Source organism: Talpa occidentalis, unplaced genomic scaffold (genome assembly GCF_014898055.3).
Source record: "Talpa occidentalis isolate TD23 unplaced genomic scaffold, MPIMG_talOcc4v2.1 talOcc4.9, whole genome shotgun sequence".
NCBI classification, from domain to species: Eukaryota; Metazoa; Chordata; class Mammalia; order Eulipotyphla; family Talpidae; genus Talpa; species Talpa occidentalis.
This window is the reverse complement of record NW_023605305.1, coordinates 59,547,508-59,562,661: the sequence shown is the minus strand read 5'-3', so window position 1 is coordinate 59,562,661 and position 15,154 is coordinate 59,547,508. Positions and strand designations below refer to the sequence as shown.

Sequence of the window (15,154 nt, the reverse complement as noted above, 5' to 3'; positions counted from 1 at the left end):
CCGAGCACAGGCACAAAAAGCAGAAAAAGAAGAATCTGAGATAATCACCATGGAATACCACCCCAATGAAAAGGCAAAAAGAAACACAAGCAAAAAAGGAAAAATAGAAATAAAGAACCAGAAAACAAAAGAAAAAATGACATTAGAGAAGATCTCATATATCAATAGTTACCCTGAAAGTAAGTGGGCTGAACTCACCAATCAAAAGACTGGCTGGATGAATGAAAAAACAAAACAAAACAAAACCAGGACCCAATTATATGCTGTTTACAAAAAACACCTATTAGTTCTAAAGAAAGAAAGTACAAGGGGTAAGGTATATCAGGCAATAATCACAGGAGATAAGCAGGAGCAGTTACTCATATCAGATAAAATAAGACTTCCAGCCAAACAGTATACACCTTTGTTTTCTACATGAAGATAAAGTGGTCAATTCACTAAGAAGAGATAACAGACATTAATATATAAGCACTCAAATGAGAGCAACTAACTACATAAAACAAATATGATGATACCTAAAGGGAAAAATTGACAGCAACACAATAACAAGAGAACTTTGCATCCCATTTACATAACTGGCCAGACCATTAAGTGAGAATATTAACATGAAATATGGCTTTACATGACATATTAGACTACAATGAACTTTACACACACACAATCCCATTCAAAAAAACTACACATTCTTCTCAAGTGCACACGCAAGTCTCAAAGATAGACTATGTTGGAATACACAACTCTTATGAATTCGTTATCCTTTCTGATCACAATACCGTGACACTAGAAGTCAACCAGAAAAGATAAAGCTGGAGAAATAAAAAATATGCAGAGACTAAACAACATGTTACTTAATAACTATTGGGTCAATGAAGAAATCAAAGGAGAAATTAAAAAATTAACTTGGAGACAAATGAAGATGCAAGTTATCAGAACTTACAGCTTGAAGTAAAAGAAGTTTATAGCAAATGGAGGCCAACATCAAGAAACAAAAATCTTAATCTAACTTTACACTTATAGGAACTAGAAAAAGAAAAACAAAAGAAACAAATTAGAAGGAATAAAATAAAAATCAAAGTTGAAATAAATGAAATAAAAAGAGAGTACAAAAGAGTTGGTTCTTTGAAAAGATAAATAACAATTGACAACTTAGTGTTTTAGTTAGAAACACTAAGAAAAAAAGAAAACTAATAAATACAATAAAAAAGTGAAAGGTAAAGTTACAACAGATATCAGAGAAATATAAAGACTTGGGACTACTATGACTATCAAAGCACCAATATATTAGACAATCTAGAAGAAATGGACAAGTTCCTAGACCCCAGTTCTTGTATGCATAAATAAATAAAAATAAATCTTTTAAAAAAAAAAGACCCTTATCTCATACTGTAATACTGGACATTATCAACTGGAAGGTGTTTATGTAAGAAGTCTTGAGTACCTTTTAGTAAAATCTTTGAAGCAGAGTCGCAGTTTATTATGATGTCTGAAGAGTTTTGGGTCACTGGGTATTTCAGATAGGAAAACCTGGGCAACTTCCAAAGGCCCCTGTAAAATGAAAAATAAAACAAGCAGTGTTTTTGTCTTCTCTAAAATCACAGAAATCTACCCAAACGATTTTTTCTTAACACCAAGATGGCTATATTTTAGCTTGATATATACATGTCTATGCCTGTATTAAAACTCTTTAGAGACAGAATTTAGCAATGTTTTTTAGTTTTTCCTAATGCCAAATCTAAATTCTTGCCACGATTACTAAATTAACTTATTAGTGCATGTTTCAAAGAAAAAGAGCAGGAGTTCAAAGACTATTATATTCATTAATGCACTTTGCCTTGCATTTTTTATGTTCTTCAATTTATCTTAGATGTAAAAGTTGTCAGGCTACTTACTGACAATCAGTTGTCAATCCACTGATTATAAGACTTGATTTCCTAAAACAGCTTCCCTCAGTATTCCAATTGTATTCCTAACACTGTAAGTTAAAGAAGATGATCTTTTGTGAGTCAGTTACATCATATGGAGATAAAACCTCCAAAAGATCTTTTTAGGGGCAAAGGTCTTAAGTGTTTACTTCAGTTTTGGCAGGATATTTTTTGGCTTTATTCTTTAACCTAAAAAACAGGTATGATACATTACATGAAATTTTACTTGACGCCTTTCTGAATTTTCCCTTATCTAAAAATATTCATCAGCAAGAGAATCTGAATGAATAAATTGTAAGGCGATAATGGGTATGCTTACAAAATAGTATCTTGTGTACATATATTATTAAATTTTCAAAATGATCACACATTACTTATCTACTCCTCACAATTAACTGCGAAGGAGGTCTGGAGAAAATGATGTCAGGGAGTATTTAAGAGAGCAGGCATTCACATACAGGTATGTCACTCCGGAAATAAGCCCTCCTTTTTAGAGCTCATTCTTTTAAAGGAAAGTCCATTTTAAGTCAATTAATTCCTTCTTAAGGCAATATCAGTAGAAAAAACATAGGTAGGCATGAAAACCTTAACAACTGAGATTATACTAAACATTTTTCAGTTTAACCTTTATTTACACTTTTAATCTCTTTTGCAGTCACTTCTAACATACATCTCTTCTCTTGATTTGGCACTCATTTGTGTTCTTTGCAAAATAAAATAATGCAATCCTTCTGAATTCCATTTAATGCTTAAATCACATAGTACTAGCAAAAAGCACTAACCTGATTCACTGTCGTGCCTACAGACCCCTGCAGTACCATCTGAAGCATTTTTGGATCTGCTGGATCCTGATGTGTTGCAAATGCCAACTCTTGTGTCTTTTTCTGCATATCTTCAATAGCAACTTCAATTGGTGTTAAGATGATCTGGATAAAATAGCATCTATTAGGTCAGTGTGCTGATAAAAACTCTATCATGAGTTTCACATGTTATCAGTTAAAATAAGGAAAAACTAGAGACCAACTGTGAACTGTGATCTCACAACAAAATTCCAAACTGGATACCTGAATGGGAGGAAAAAAACCTTTAATGCATAAGCTGAAGGTGAACTAGGGAATTAGATAAGAAGCCAAGAGTTAATAACTCAGAAGTGGATAAAGATCTAGTATGCTACCACATGAGGGATGGCACATAAAGCTACATCACATTGTTCTCACATTTCTTTCGCTAATTCTGTTTCCCCATTTGTGGTCTTACCTCTTCTTTGTGAGTGACATTGACTCTTGTCTTAATATAAGGAAAGGCATGAGAAGTTGTTAGAATGGTCTTCCGCTTGAATTGCTCATGAAGTTCCCCATGGGCACGACCATCTAAAGTGAAGGGTGTACAGTACATGAAACGGCGAAGATTATAATTTTTGTCAAAATATGTGATTCTGTCCTTCATCTCGTATGTGTCAAAGTATGGTTCCACGTACGTAATCTGAATATAAGCCTGAGAAAGGAAAAAGTTTTTTCACTATTAAATCATCATTTGGTATTTCTCCAACAAAATTACATTCCAAAGATATGCCTAAGCATCTTCACAGTCTAATCAGCCATACCTTGTTAGGGTCTAATTTACATTTGTCTACAGGATTAGAATCCTTGATAACTTCAACCACATCCTCTCCAAATCTTTCTCCATAAAACCCCTACAATAAAAGAAAGAAAAGAAAATCTTTTAGATGACGTTAACAACAGTACAGAATGGAGTAGGCCTCTCAGGGAGACTTTTGAACAAAATTAAAAGTTAGTACAATCTTGGGCCTCCCCAGTGGCGCAGCGGTTGAGCGCTGGGTTGCAAAGCTGCCCGCAGCCTCTGCGGCGCCGGTTCGATCCCCGGCTGCTCCCCGGCCACCGGAGGAGGGTCCCACATGGCGCGCAGACCTCTCCTGCCGCCCGCTGCTCCCCTCAGCAGTGTACTTCGGTCCCTCTGCCTGCTCTGCTCCCTGCTCTGGCTCTGGTGAATTCTCTCACCCTCCCGCGCTTCTGACTGTACCCAGTGCATGTATAAACAAAAAACAAACAAACAAATAAATAAATAAATAAACAAACAAACACGCCTCTATTAAAAAAAAAAAAAAAAAAGTTAGTACAATCTTGTATTACCATATTAATAATAACAAAATAATAGCTTAGGTTCACAAAAAAATATATTTACCCTATCAAATTACCATATTCTCAGTCCATTCATTATTATTCATTATTAATAATTATTCAATTATTCCTTCTATCTACTCACTTTAAATAACACAAAATAGAAGTAGCAACAATTTTACCCAATAAGAACACAGGAGTCTATTAAGTGGCCCTCAAGAAAAACAAGATGGGAACAGAAAGCAGACGAAACTTATTATCTTTGACACAAAGGATCTGTTATTGTGTTTGATGTGGCCTGGCCTGATTTCTTACAGATATGGGTCAAAGAATAAGCATTCATTTTTATGAATTATTTAATGTAATATACCAGATTTTCAAATGTAAAGTATTAACCTGCTCAAGTTTTATATAGGTTTAGATTATGAAAAGGCAACCCTAGACAGCCCTATGAAAAGAAACATAGATAATCTATGGAATTAATCAAAAGGAAAAATTAAATCTGAATCTTCAAAGGAGATTACCTCCCTTCTTCCCCAAAGATAATTTTTGTAATTGAATAAACTTGGGGAATACTGTCTCAATATTTCCCAAGACTTACCTAGCTTTGAATAGCAAAAAGTCACAGTTTAACTCAATTTATGGAAGTTGAGTCTAGTGAAAATCACCAATAGGTATATAACATTTATGAAGTTAACATCAACTGAGAATAAAACAAGCCTAGAGCACTGATTCTCAAACTCTTACGTGAATATAAATTGTCTAGGGATCTTGTTAAAATTCAGGTTTTGATTCAGAACCTCTGGTTTATGGCCTGATTCTACATTTCAAACAAGCTCCCAGGTGATACCAATGCTTCTGGTCATGGACTACACTTTGACAAGAACAGAGAAAGGTTGGACAGATTAACTATAGTAGAAAGATTGGTTAGCTCATAAACATGAAAATAATCTACTGCAAAAATCAGAATCTATAAAAGAATTATCAGAAGTGTTTTTAAAGTGTGATTTCAAACTTTTAAGTTCTAAAGATGTCTCACTGGGAATCAGGTAAGGCAAAAAGATATGCATTTGAGTCAAAGATTTCTTGAAGCCTTTGTTCCATCATTAGTTGTTACTTATTTCCCCTTATGCCTTTTCTTACAAATTGTGGATAATACTGTATATTTTTTTGTAGGTCAAAATAATTTTGAATATTATAGGGATTTCTAAAATATGTGTAAAAATAGAGCCTCAAAAATAGAGCCTGTTACCATAAAAGATTTCAAAGACACAAAAGAGTATTATTGTACCTATCAAAAAACTTTATACTCTAAACAAGTATATTTGGCAGGATCTGGCTTATTAAATGAAACTACTTGTCATAGAAAATACAAACTAAAGATGACATTTTATTAAACACCACAGCATTCACCTCCAATCTGTGAGAAATCTCTGCAAGTTTGGTTATTGCAGGTTCCTTGTAAACAAATTCTTGTTCATCCAAATCCCCGAACTTGGTTCCATAAAAACCAACACGAAAATAGGTGCCAAACATCCGCTTACCATCCTAGGTTTAGGAAAATGAAGAAACTTTAATACAAAGTTTTTTTGCTCTTCACATTGTGTTTAGATTTCTATAATGTAAATTCCCAATACACTGCAAAATGTTTTAATTCAAAATCATATTATTTCTCAAATGAAAACAGAAAGAAAATAAGTCTTTTTATTGCTTCTAATAAATAACATTATGCAATTAGGGCTTTACTAAGTGACTTACTCATATAGGATTTATGTTTTCAAGGTTTGTGCCAAGTGACTATTTTATATTAGTCTATACATTTTTTTGAGTCCATACAACCAACAAATTAACTTATATCCTTTATTGCAAGAAAAGATGCTTAGCATAACATGAACTGTTTTAATTGTCTTGAATTAGAGAATGCTAATTAAAATTAAATTTAAAATAACACATTTTTAGTTAAAATTAGTCTTTATATAATCTCCTTACATATATTAAACAAGATCATAGAAGTTAGGGGCAAAGCATAGCACCTGGCATAAGCAAATAATCAGTAAAAGTCAAAATGACTCAGAAGCACTGAAACAAATAAGTATCCCTATGGCAATAAATATATTTTTGATATAAAATATAAACTAAAAAGTAACTAGAAATGGAAAAGGAAAATAATTTATGAATGAAAGATGAAAAGAAAAAAATTGAGATAAGTTGTTTACTCTTAAATCCCCAAACCACACATTCACTTCAAATATAACATACACTGAGGTCAATTCAACTCTTACACAAAACATTTGAAACAAATTCCTTAAATATAGATAAAATACTTGGAAGCTTCCTATTCAAGTTTTACAATTTAAATACAATCGAAATTCTTACAATTTAAAATGACAAATATCAAAATATCATTATTTTGACTGCATTCCTGTAAGAGTTTCAAATTTATAACACTATCCAAATCTTCAATATTTTCTTAAATACTAGTTTTTCAATGTCACCTTTTAATGTGTGGTATCAAAGAAACAGAAACAATACTGTTGATGTGATCTGATCAGTGAAGGGAAAGAAGGCTCTCTGATTCCCTGCATCTGGATTTGAATTCTATGAACACAGCTTAAAACTAGACTACTTATTGAGCAGGCATTTAAAATTCTTTTATTTACTTTCTCATACTAACATTAAGTCCTAGGGAAAAAAACTGAATGCTTATAACATGTTAGTCAGTGTCACCTCAGCATAGAAAAATTAATACAAATTAGACTTGGCTCCTTCAGAGAGTAAAAACTATATTCAAATAATTACAATAGAAAGCACTATGTGCTGTAATAAAAACTGGTATCAAGAAAGATTAATCCTGTTGGAGTCAGGTCACAAACGAGGTGACACAGTTACTGTTTTAGGACTCAAAAGAATAGCTCAATGGATGAAGGGGAAGAGGAAAGAATATTTTAGCAGAGTGAGAATAAAAGAGGAACATATAAATTCATGAGACACAATGTGAGGGAAACCATTCATCCATTCCTCTATTAAGTGCCTACTCTGTGTCAGAAATCTGCTAAAAGACAATTAATGATAAATCAGTGAATAAAAGAAACAAAGATGGTGGTCAGAGTAGGTCTTACCATGAAGGAGACATCTGGGCAAAGATGTGAAGAAGGTCTAAGTTACTCATGTGGCTCTGTGTGGGGTATATATTCCAGGCAAAGGTAAGAGTCAATGCAAAGGTACTATGGCCAGACCTACCTACTGTGTTGGAAGAACAGGAAGGTAGCTAGTCTGACTGAAGTAGAGTGAACAAAGGGAAGAGTGGAGGAGATAAGATGAGAGGTTTAACAATAAAGGCTTTGCTGGAATTGAAAGGGAATGTGTGAATGTGTTTGTTACTAGAGTGGAGGAAGTAGGAGAGAAAGGCAGGCTAAGAGTTTCAGTAAACTTACTTTCAACTTAAGAGTTCTCTAGTATCAAACACTCACCACCCTATCAGGTTCATGAAAGCATAACCAAATAGCTTCATCTTTAGGAAAAACTTCACTCTTCATCTTTATTTTTTCAGAAATAAACAGTTTTGGACCACAGGCTCACACTTGTTTTTCCTTTGAATTTTTAAAAATCTACTTTAATATAATCTATTCTATGTATTTCTAGCACTATCTTTTCCTACTGTTATGAATTCTTTCTGAACTTTCCATCATCCTCAAGCTAACTTACTCTTTTTTTCAGCAGTTCTACTTACTGATTTGGGTGATGAAACCATGTCCCAGACAAGGAAATCTATCTACTTATCTATCCATGTCTCTAAATGGTTGAAATCTCTATGACAAATGTAAATATGTTCGAGTTTTATCTTCATCTAGCTAGAAACATTCTGCTGGACCAGTTGTATACTTCCATCATGACATCACCTATAAGGCTTCTTTTATCCTCACCCAGTTTTTTTCCACTCTACGTTCTGCAAGGTAACTGATTTCCATATGGGCATACTAGTATGTCAGTTATATTAGTTTTTCTTCTATTTGTTTTATTCCCCTTTTAAAGAACACATATACTTTCATCTGTTTACTTTTATCAGGCACAGATCTCAACTTGGGAACAAAACACTGCTTAGATTTTATTAACCAAATTGTGTTGTTTTCAAGCAATAGCATTGATAATAATGATGATCATGATGATAATACAGTAAAAATAATAACCTCCAATTTTTTTTGAGTAACTGCTATGTACTAAACACTTAGTGCCATTATCTTCACCCTTGTTTTATAGATGAGTAAAAGTAATTTGCCAAGGTCACACTATTAGTAGTGGTGGTGTTAGGAGTTAAATTCTAATATATCTGACTAAGGTTCAAGCTCTTAATTAAGTCATATAATCCACATTCTATACACTGTATACAAACATTAGGACTTAAGTATGACCCCTGAACCATTGTCCATTTCTATAATGTTTTCTTTCATTATTACTGCAAATTTTCTTCAGTGACCGAACAGAGCTTAGCTTAATAAAACTATATCCATCTTCTCTAGCCTTTCTTACATTATGAGAAAAACCTACCAAGGAAGTGATATTCTCCTTAAACAAATATGTTGAATCATTTAAAAAACAAAAAGAAAGAAAGAAAAGGAGTGTCAGGTGACTATGTTATCAATATTTAAGGATTGATATTTTTGGAAAATCTAAGATTGCACTGATGTATTTTTGAATACAAATCGATCACCATAAATGAATAAATGTACCTTTTAAAACTGAAATATACATACACAAAATATAAGGCAGCTATAACAATTTCCATACAAAAATTCAGCATCTTTCTAAAAATAATTAAAAATGCAATCTAAAGAAATTATTAAAACACATTTTATTTCCTATTACTTCAAGAAAAACTAATGGGCTTCGGAAAAGAGGGAATAAAGGTGAACACTAAACTACCATTAAGGTTTAGTGAAACTGAAACTGGCAGAGCAGATAATGGACACTATGATTTATAAAGGGTTCATGATTTGTTCTTTTGTATGGTAAATACATCACAAGTTTCTAAGCATTGAGTTTTAGAGTTTCTTTTACACACACACAAACACCATACATACCCGTAAAAAGCTTTGCCAACTACAAAAATTTGTACCAAATCAAGAACCATAATGAAACATGAAACACATTGGTAATTATGTAAGCTCAGAAGTGCTTTCCTATAAATAAAGGACTAAGTTATCAACTCATGGAGTCTTTCTACAATGTAAAAATTATCTTACTAGATTTCAGTCCAGTGAGAGTTCTTTGAGAATACTAGGAAATTTGCTAGGAAATATAGCTTTCAGAAAAAATAAAATTATTAAAGTTTTCCCAGAGTCAAAAAGAAAAATATTCACAAGATAGGAACTTACCACAATAGACAATAGTAAAAGTAGGGAGTAGGGTCAGCAACCAGGGGCAAGAGAGAAGAGAAAACAGAAAGCATTTTAATTAGGGAAATTTCAAAACAAATAAGCAGCAAATGGTAGCAAACACATTTTGTAAATGCAAGCATCCATTTAAGTTTTACATGGGAAAGCAAAAACAAACGTGCAACAATTTTAGAAGCTACAAGACTAAAGGTCCAGTGAAAGGCAGTGACAAGAATATAAACAAGAAAATAAAGTCTGTGCGACTTGTACCATGCAATCAACATGATGACAGAATGATATTAATATCATAACCAGTGAAAATTATACCTTTCAGGGGTCGATTTAGCATCAGAGTGATAATAAACTGCTCAGAGGTTTTAATATATCTTCTTCTATGTCTACTTTTTGGCTAAGTCCTTTTCATGTTAGGAAATCCATAAGGAGTTTATCACTCACAGATAATCATAGCAAGTCTCTTTATATATGTCTTAACTGAGTCAGACATAAAGAAACAAAGGATTCTATACTAGGTATTAATAAGGTCATACACATAGAATATGGAGAATTAATGTAGATATGAAAAGTACTTGTTTCCTCTGAAGAAAAGCAAATGGTGGGAAATAACTCAGAAAAGGAAGAAAATGCAGTCCCAAAACAAATGTTGTGATACAAAACCTAACAGAGAAAACCTAAGCTGTTTAATAAACATAAACCTGATTACAAAGCGATAGGCAAAGCAGACCACTTAACAAATATACCTAGCTTTAAATAAAAATCTGATTAATACTTTGCTTTACCTAATTAAAGTAAATTAGGGCACAATTTATAAAATTCTTTGTTTTACAGAAAGATTTGAACAATTACAATCACATCTTCCTGGCATTTTTCAAGTAAGGTTTGGTCTATATATAACTCTTCACAAACCTAACTACTACATAAAAGAAGCATGTTTAGTTTTCATTAAAATACTACTTATCCAACACTGTCAGAATGAGGGCAAGTTAAATTTCAAGTTCTCTCAATCTCTTTATCACTCCAAGAAAGTTTAAACGACAAAAGTGAATTTCTTTCCTCAGTAGTGCTTACATTCAAGGTCAAGTGATTCAATATCAAATTAACACATCCTTCCATCAATTCTAACATATAGCAGTTTTTTATTCTGACATTTTAGTATCTCTATAGTTATCTTTCAACTGATAGAATGTTGTGGTTTAATATATAGGTTTTTTTTCTTTATAAAGCATATTAAATAATAGCATATCTTGCAATTGATGGCATCTTAGATGAATACAGTATTTATTTTCTATTTACACCTCTGAGCAATAACACATAAATCGACCTCTGTAAAATGAGGTGAAACAATATGGTTAAAAAAAGAAATCTGTGTGTAAATGCTGATGAAAGGAAATGTTTCAAAGGATAAAAACAAACTAAAGTGATGACAAAGTGGCTCATTTACCAAAGAATCTCATTAGTGTAACATACAGATTTCCATGCACTGCCTATGACCTCTAATAATAAATTTCTTAAAGTAACTTACAGTATTTTAACAAAATTTCTTTGGTTAATGAATTCAGTTGATAGCAGATAGCAACAGAATGCCCACAGCTAGCACATGTGGGCAAAGCATTGGCATAAGAAATCTGATTAAATCAATCTATTAGTGTCTTTAACTAACTAAAACATTACCTACCTCCCAGCCAGTACTCTGTATAATAAAAAGTAAAAAAGGGCAAGTCATAAAAAAAATGTTTAAAAAGAATAAAAAGAAAAAAAAAGGACACCAGGATATTTTAAACATATTCTTTCACTAAAAATGTGATAATTTTATATTTTGTCTGTTCAAAACCCAGCAAGTAAAATTTCACCTTTCAAAAATGTTAATAAGTGGAAGTACAAATCTTGAGCAAGAGCGAGTTGTTTGTTCCTTTTGTTTAGATAAATTAGATCCCTAACTAAAGTAAACTACATTTTACTGAACTACCCAGGGCAAAGTAGAATATAAATTGCAAGTCCGCTCAAATGTCTTTGATACAAATGGATAAACATTTCTTGAAAACTATTAGCTCTAAATATTCCAGACCTTAAATGTATACTTTGCAATTTATAGTTCTAGAAGCCGGGATGAGGTTCTTTTGACAGAATGTGTAAAACTGATTATAAAAAAGACCCACCTGTTGTGAATGTGAATCCTAATAAAACTTTTGCAGTTTCAATATTTTAGTATGTAATAAAATTCTGGCTTAACAGGATAGGAGCCCCAATTTAAGACTTAAACTGTTTCAGATGATATCAATTCATCTCAAATAGCTTACTACATGGCAAGAAAGAACAGATCAAGTTGATAAGACAATATTGTAGGACTACTATGAATACAAAAGTGGACAATCAGTACTCTCTCTCCTTAGATGATGGCAGTAACACAAAATGGCACAGGAAGAGAAACAGAAAAGTAGAGAAGGAGGAGTCTCTACAGGAGATTTCAGAGCATTTCAATGTTGCTAAGATTTTTAGTTCAGGGAAATCAACTGCTAGTAATCTACTTCATTTTAAAACCTAGTTTAATTTGATTTTAATTTTTCTGATAATATATGGAATTCATGAACTACAAAAAATTACTGAATTCATACTATAATTAAGTTAAATATAAGACAATCATTTTATTCATTACTCTGGAAAAATTGTTATTTTCAAATTACAAATATATCAAAACAAGACTGAAGGAAACATCTTGAAAAAACAGTAAAAGTTCAGTTGAAATTAAAAGTATTAGTCCATTTTTAAAAAGTATTAGTTCATTAAACTTTCACATCAGTCAATAAAAAACTAACATAAATAACTTTTTTGGCAGCAAAGGAAAGAAAAAATCAGGTTCATAATTATGACCCATGATAATGTCATTCAGAAAACAATTCAATTTTTTAAAATTGGCATCTAGTAATAACTTTAAAAAAGTGAAGAAAACAAGGAAAAGTTATGTAGAAAATTTATGATGATTATACTCTACTTCAGATAAATTCTTCTTTTGTTAATGAGTCTTGCTTTGACCATGAGTTTGACACTGTTCATTTGTAGCCTGATTAAAACAGTCATTTCATGGGATTTAGTCTGGTATCAGTACAAAGCAACACTAATGCTTTTAAACAATTTTCTCCATTCACACTGAAGCTAGAAATTGTAATCATTACCTGATGAACAATTTTGCTGAATGCTTCTTGAAGTTTACCATGAATTGCAGATAGTTTCTTTGCATCCCGATTGGCTTCATGAATAGGAATAAGTACTTTGTAAACCTCATTAACTGCTTCATACATGCCAGCCTGTAAGAAAAATGTTATAAGCTATTATTTTCCTTTACATCAATAAGTAAATAATTATGATTGTGAATTCACAATATTTCTAAAGCATATCACTGAAGCTTTTCCCATGGGACATAAAAACAAACACTACTAATTTTTTTTTAACATTTATTTATATATATTTAATATAATTGTTCAAAACTACTTATTTTTTATTTTACTAGGGCCTAATAAAAGAATTTTGCACAATATATTGTCTCCAGCAGATAGATGTGTCTGTGTGTCATTTAAAATACACACACACATATATATATATATACATGCATATTTATAATTCTTTAATTTGAATTAGATATTCTGGTTCTATCTAGCCAGCAATTACTTCAGTAAGGTCAACGTATACATGCATATTTTCAAGTACCTATAAAATTCTAAGCAAACAAATTATTACACTGGTCACAGAAAAACACAATTCTCATATCATCAGATAACATGAAGCCTCTTAGAAAACTAAAATTATTTACTTTTCCAAATTGGCACATTTGAATATTGGACATCTCCTATAGAAAAATCACTGGTCTTTAACAAAACATGAGAAGTTCTGAGCTACCACATTTTATTCCACTAGTAGGGGCTCATTGTTCAATGGTTAGCTGAGGGATGCTCTCGTTATAATCAATGTGAGACAAAATGTGTATGTATTGCTATTCCATTCTCTTGTCCTTAATGATGAATTAGTGGCTGTAGTGAGGGAAGACAGAGATGCTTTCCAACAGCCATAGAGTTCTCATTGCCTCACAAATCAGCCACATTTTTTTTTTAAGATTTATTTATTTATTTATACAAGCACTGGGTACAGTCAGAAGCGCGGGAGACCGAGAGAATTCACCAGAGCCAGAGCGGGAGCAGAACAGGCAGACCAACAAAATACACTGCTGAGGGGAGCAGCAGGCACAGCAGGAGAGGTCTGCGTGCCATGTGGGACCCTCGCCAGTGGCCGGGGATAGAACTAGCGCTGCAGAGGCTGCGGGCAGCCTCGAAGCCCAGTGCTCAACCACTGCACCACCAGGGGAGGCCCTCAGACACATACTTTTCCAAGGAAATAAAATCTTGTATTTCCTACTCAGTTCACAGGTTTTAAAAAGTAATTAAAAAATAATAAAATTAATAACTATAGGGGCCTCCCCGGTGGCACAGCAGGTTGAGCTCAGTACTGTGCAGCTGTCCGAGGCCTCTGCAGCGCGGGTTCTATCCCTGGCTGGCCAGGGAGATTCCCACATGGCGTGGCAGACCTCTCCTGTCTCTCCAGCTGCTCCCTTCAGCAGTGCTTTCAGTTTATCTGCTTGTTCTGCTCTCCACTAGGTCTCTGGTGAATCCTCTCACCCTCCTGCTCCTCTGGCCTATACCCCAGCTGTTGTATAAATAATAATAATAAAAAAAAACTATATATAGTTACAAAAAATTCTACTGAATTTACTGTGAATTACTAAAATTATACCTACACGCAAAAACAGTGTGTATTTATTAAATACTACATTATTAATAAAAGTCTTTATTCTTTGCTAGATAAGAACACTTAAATTGGGGCCTTCCTGGTGGTGCAAGGGGTTAAGCACCACTCTATGAAGTAGTCCACAGCCTCTGCAGCACGAGTTTGATCCCTGGCCAGCCAGGTAGCTACCCACATGGTGCAGCAGACCTTTCATATCTCACCCGCTGCTCCCCACAGCAGTGTACTTCCATCAATCTGCCTGTTCTGTTCCCCACTGTCTCTGGTGAATGCTCTCACCCCCTGCACATCTGGCCTTTTCCCCAGTTCTTATATGCATAAATAAATAAATCTTTAAAAAAAAAGTACACTTAAATTGAAACTCAGGAGCAGGGATCTAGAGAAGAAAGAGGGAGTCAAGGTCCTCAGGGACAAAAAAAATTTTTTTTTTTTTAATTTTCAGAGACAAAAATTTAAAAATAGACCAACAACTAACCATTCTTAGAATAATTATATTTAAATTAGCTGGTTTTAAGGGCTAGTTACAATGATGATGATATGGCAAACACACTAGTTCTTACCTGGAATCAAGTACTGTGATAAGTGCTTATTGTACATATATTATCTCATTTAATCCTGATAACAATCTTATGAGGTAGGCACTAATATTAGATGCATTTAATGCATAAGAAAAATAAGATACTGTTATATACTGAAGTGCTACAACTATTAAGGCAACAGAGCCAGGATTTGAATTCTAGATGGATGTTTTTTAAATTAGGCCCTTAACCAATATATTAGAGGTGAGGGATAAAGCCAGAAGAAGAAATAACCAATTCCCAACAGTAGTACAATAGAGAAGGGGATGGCACTGCATACTTCCTTAAGCTTCTCTTTTATCCTAACATGAACCTCACTATCTCCTAAACCTTCA

General features: G+C 33.1%; 1 protein-coding gene across 10 annotated transcripts in view; it reads right to left on the bottom strand.

The window, feature by feature from the left end:
• The window catches only part of DOCK7 (dedicator of cytokinesis 7), a 153,541-nt gene that overhangs the window by 6,646 nt on the left and 131,741 nt on the right, over positions 1–15,154 (bottom strand). For 4 of the 10 annotated variants that reach the window (XM_037501367.2, XM_037501368.2, XM_037501370.2 and 1 more), the window contains 7 exons: positions 12,621–12,752; positions 11,126–11,140; positions 5,474–5,599; positions 3,526–3,615; positions 3,180–3,416; positions 2,705–2,848; positions 1,439–1,545 (listed from right to left, as the gene is read on the bottom strand). In XM_037501367.2, the coding sequence (XP_037357264.1) occupies positions 1,439–1,545; positions 2,705–2,848; positions 3,180–3,416; positions 3,526–3,615; positions 5,474–5,599; positions 11,126–11,140; positions 12,621–12,752 (851 nt within the window). Of the gene's footprint in view, positions 1–1,438; positions 1,546–1,889; positions 1,973–2,704; positions 2,849–3,179; positions 3,417–3,525; positions 3,616–5,473; positions 5,609–11,125; positions 11,141–12,620; positions 12,753–15,154 lie in introns of those variants that run through there. The other 6 variants (XM_037501369.2, XM_037501374.2, XM_054691144.1 and 3 more) reach the window with 3 other exon arrangements.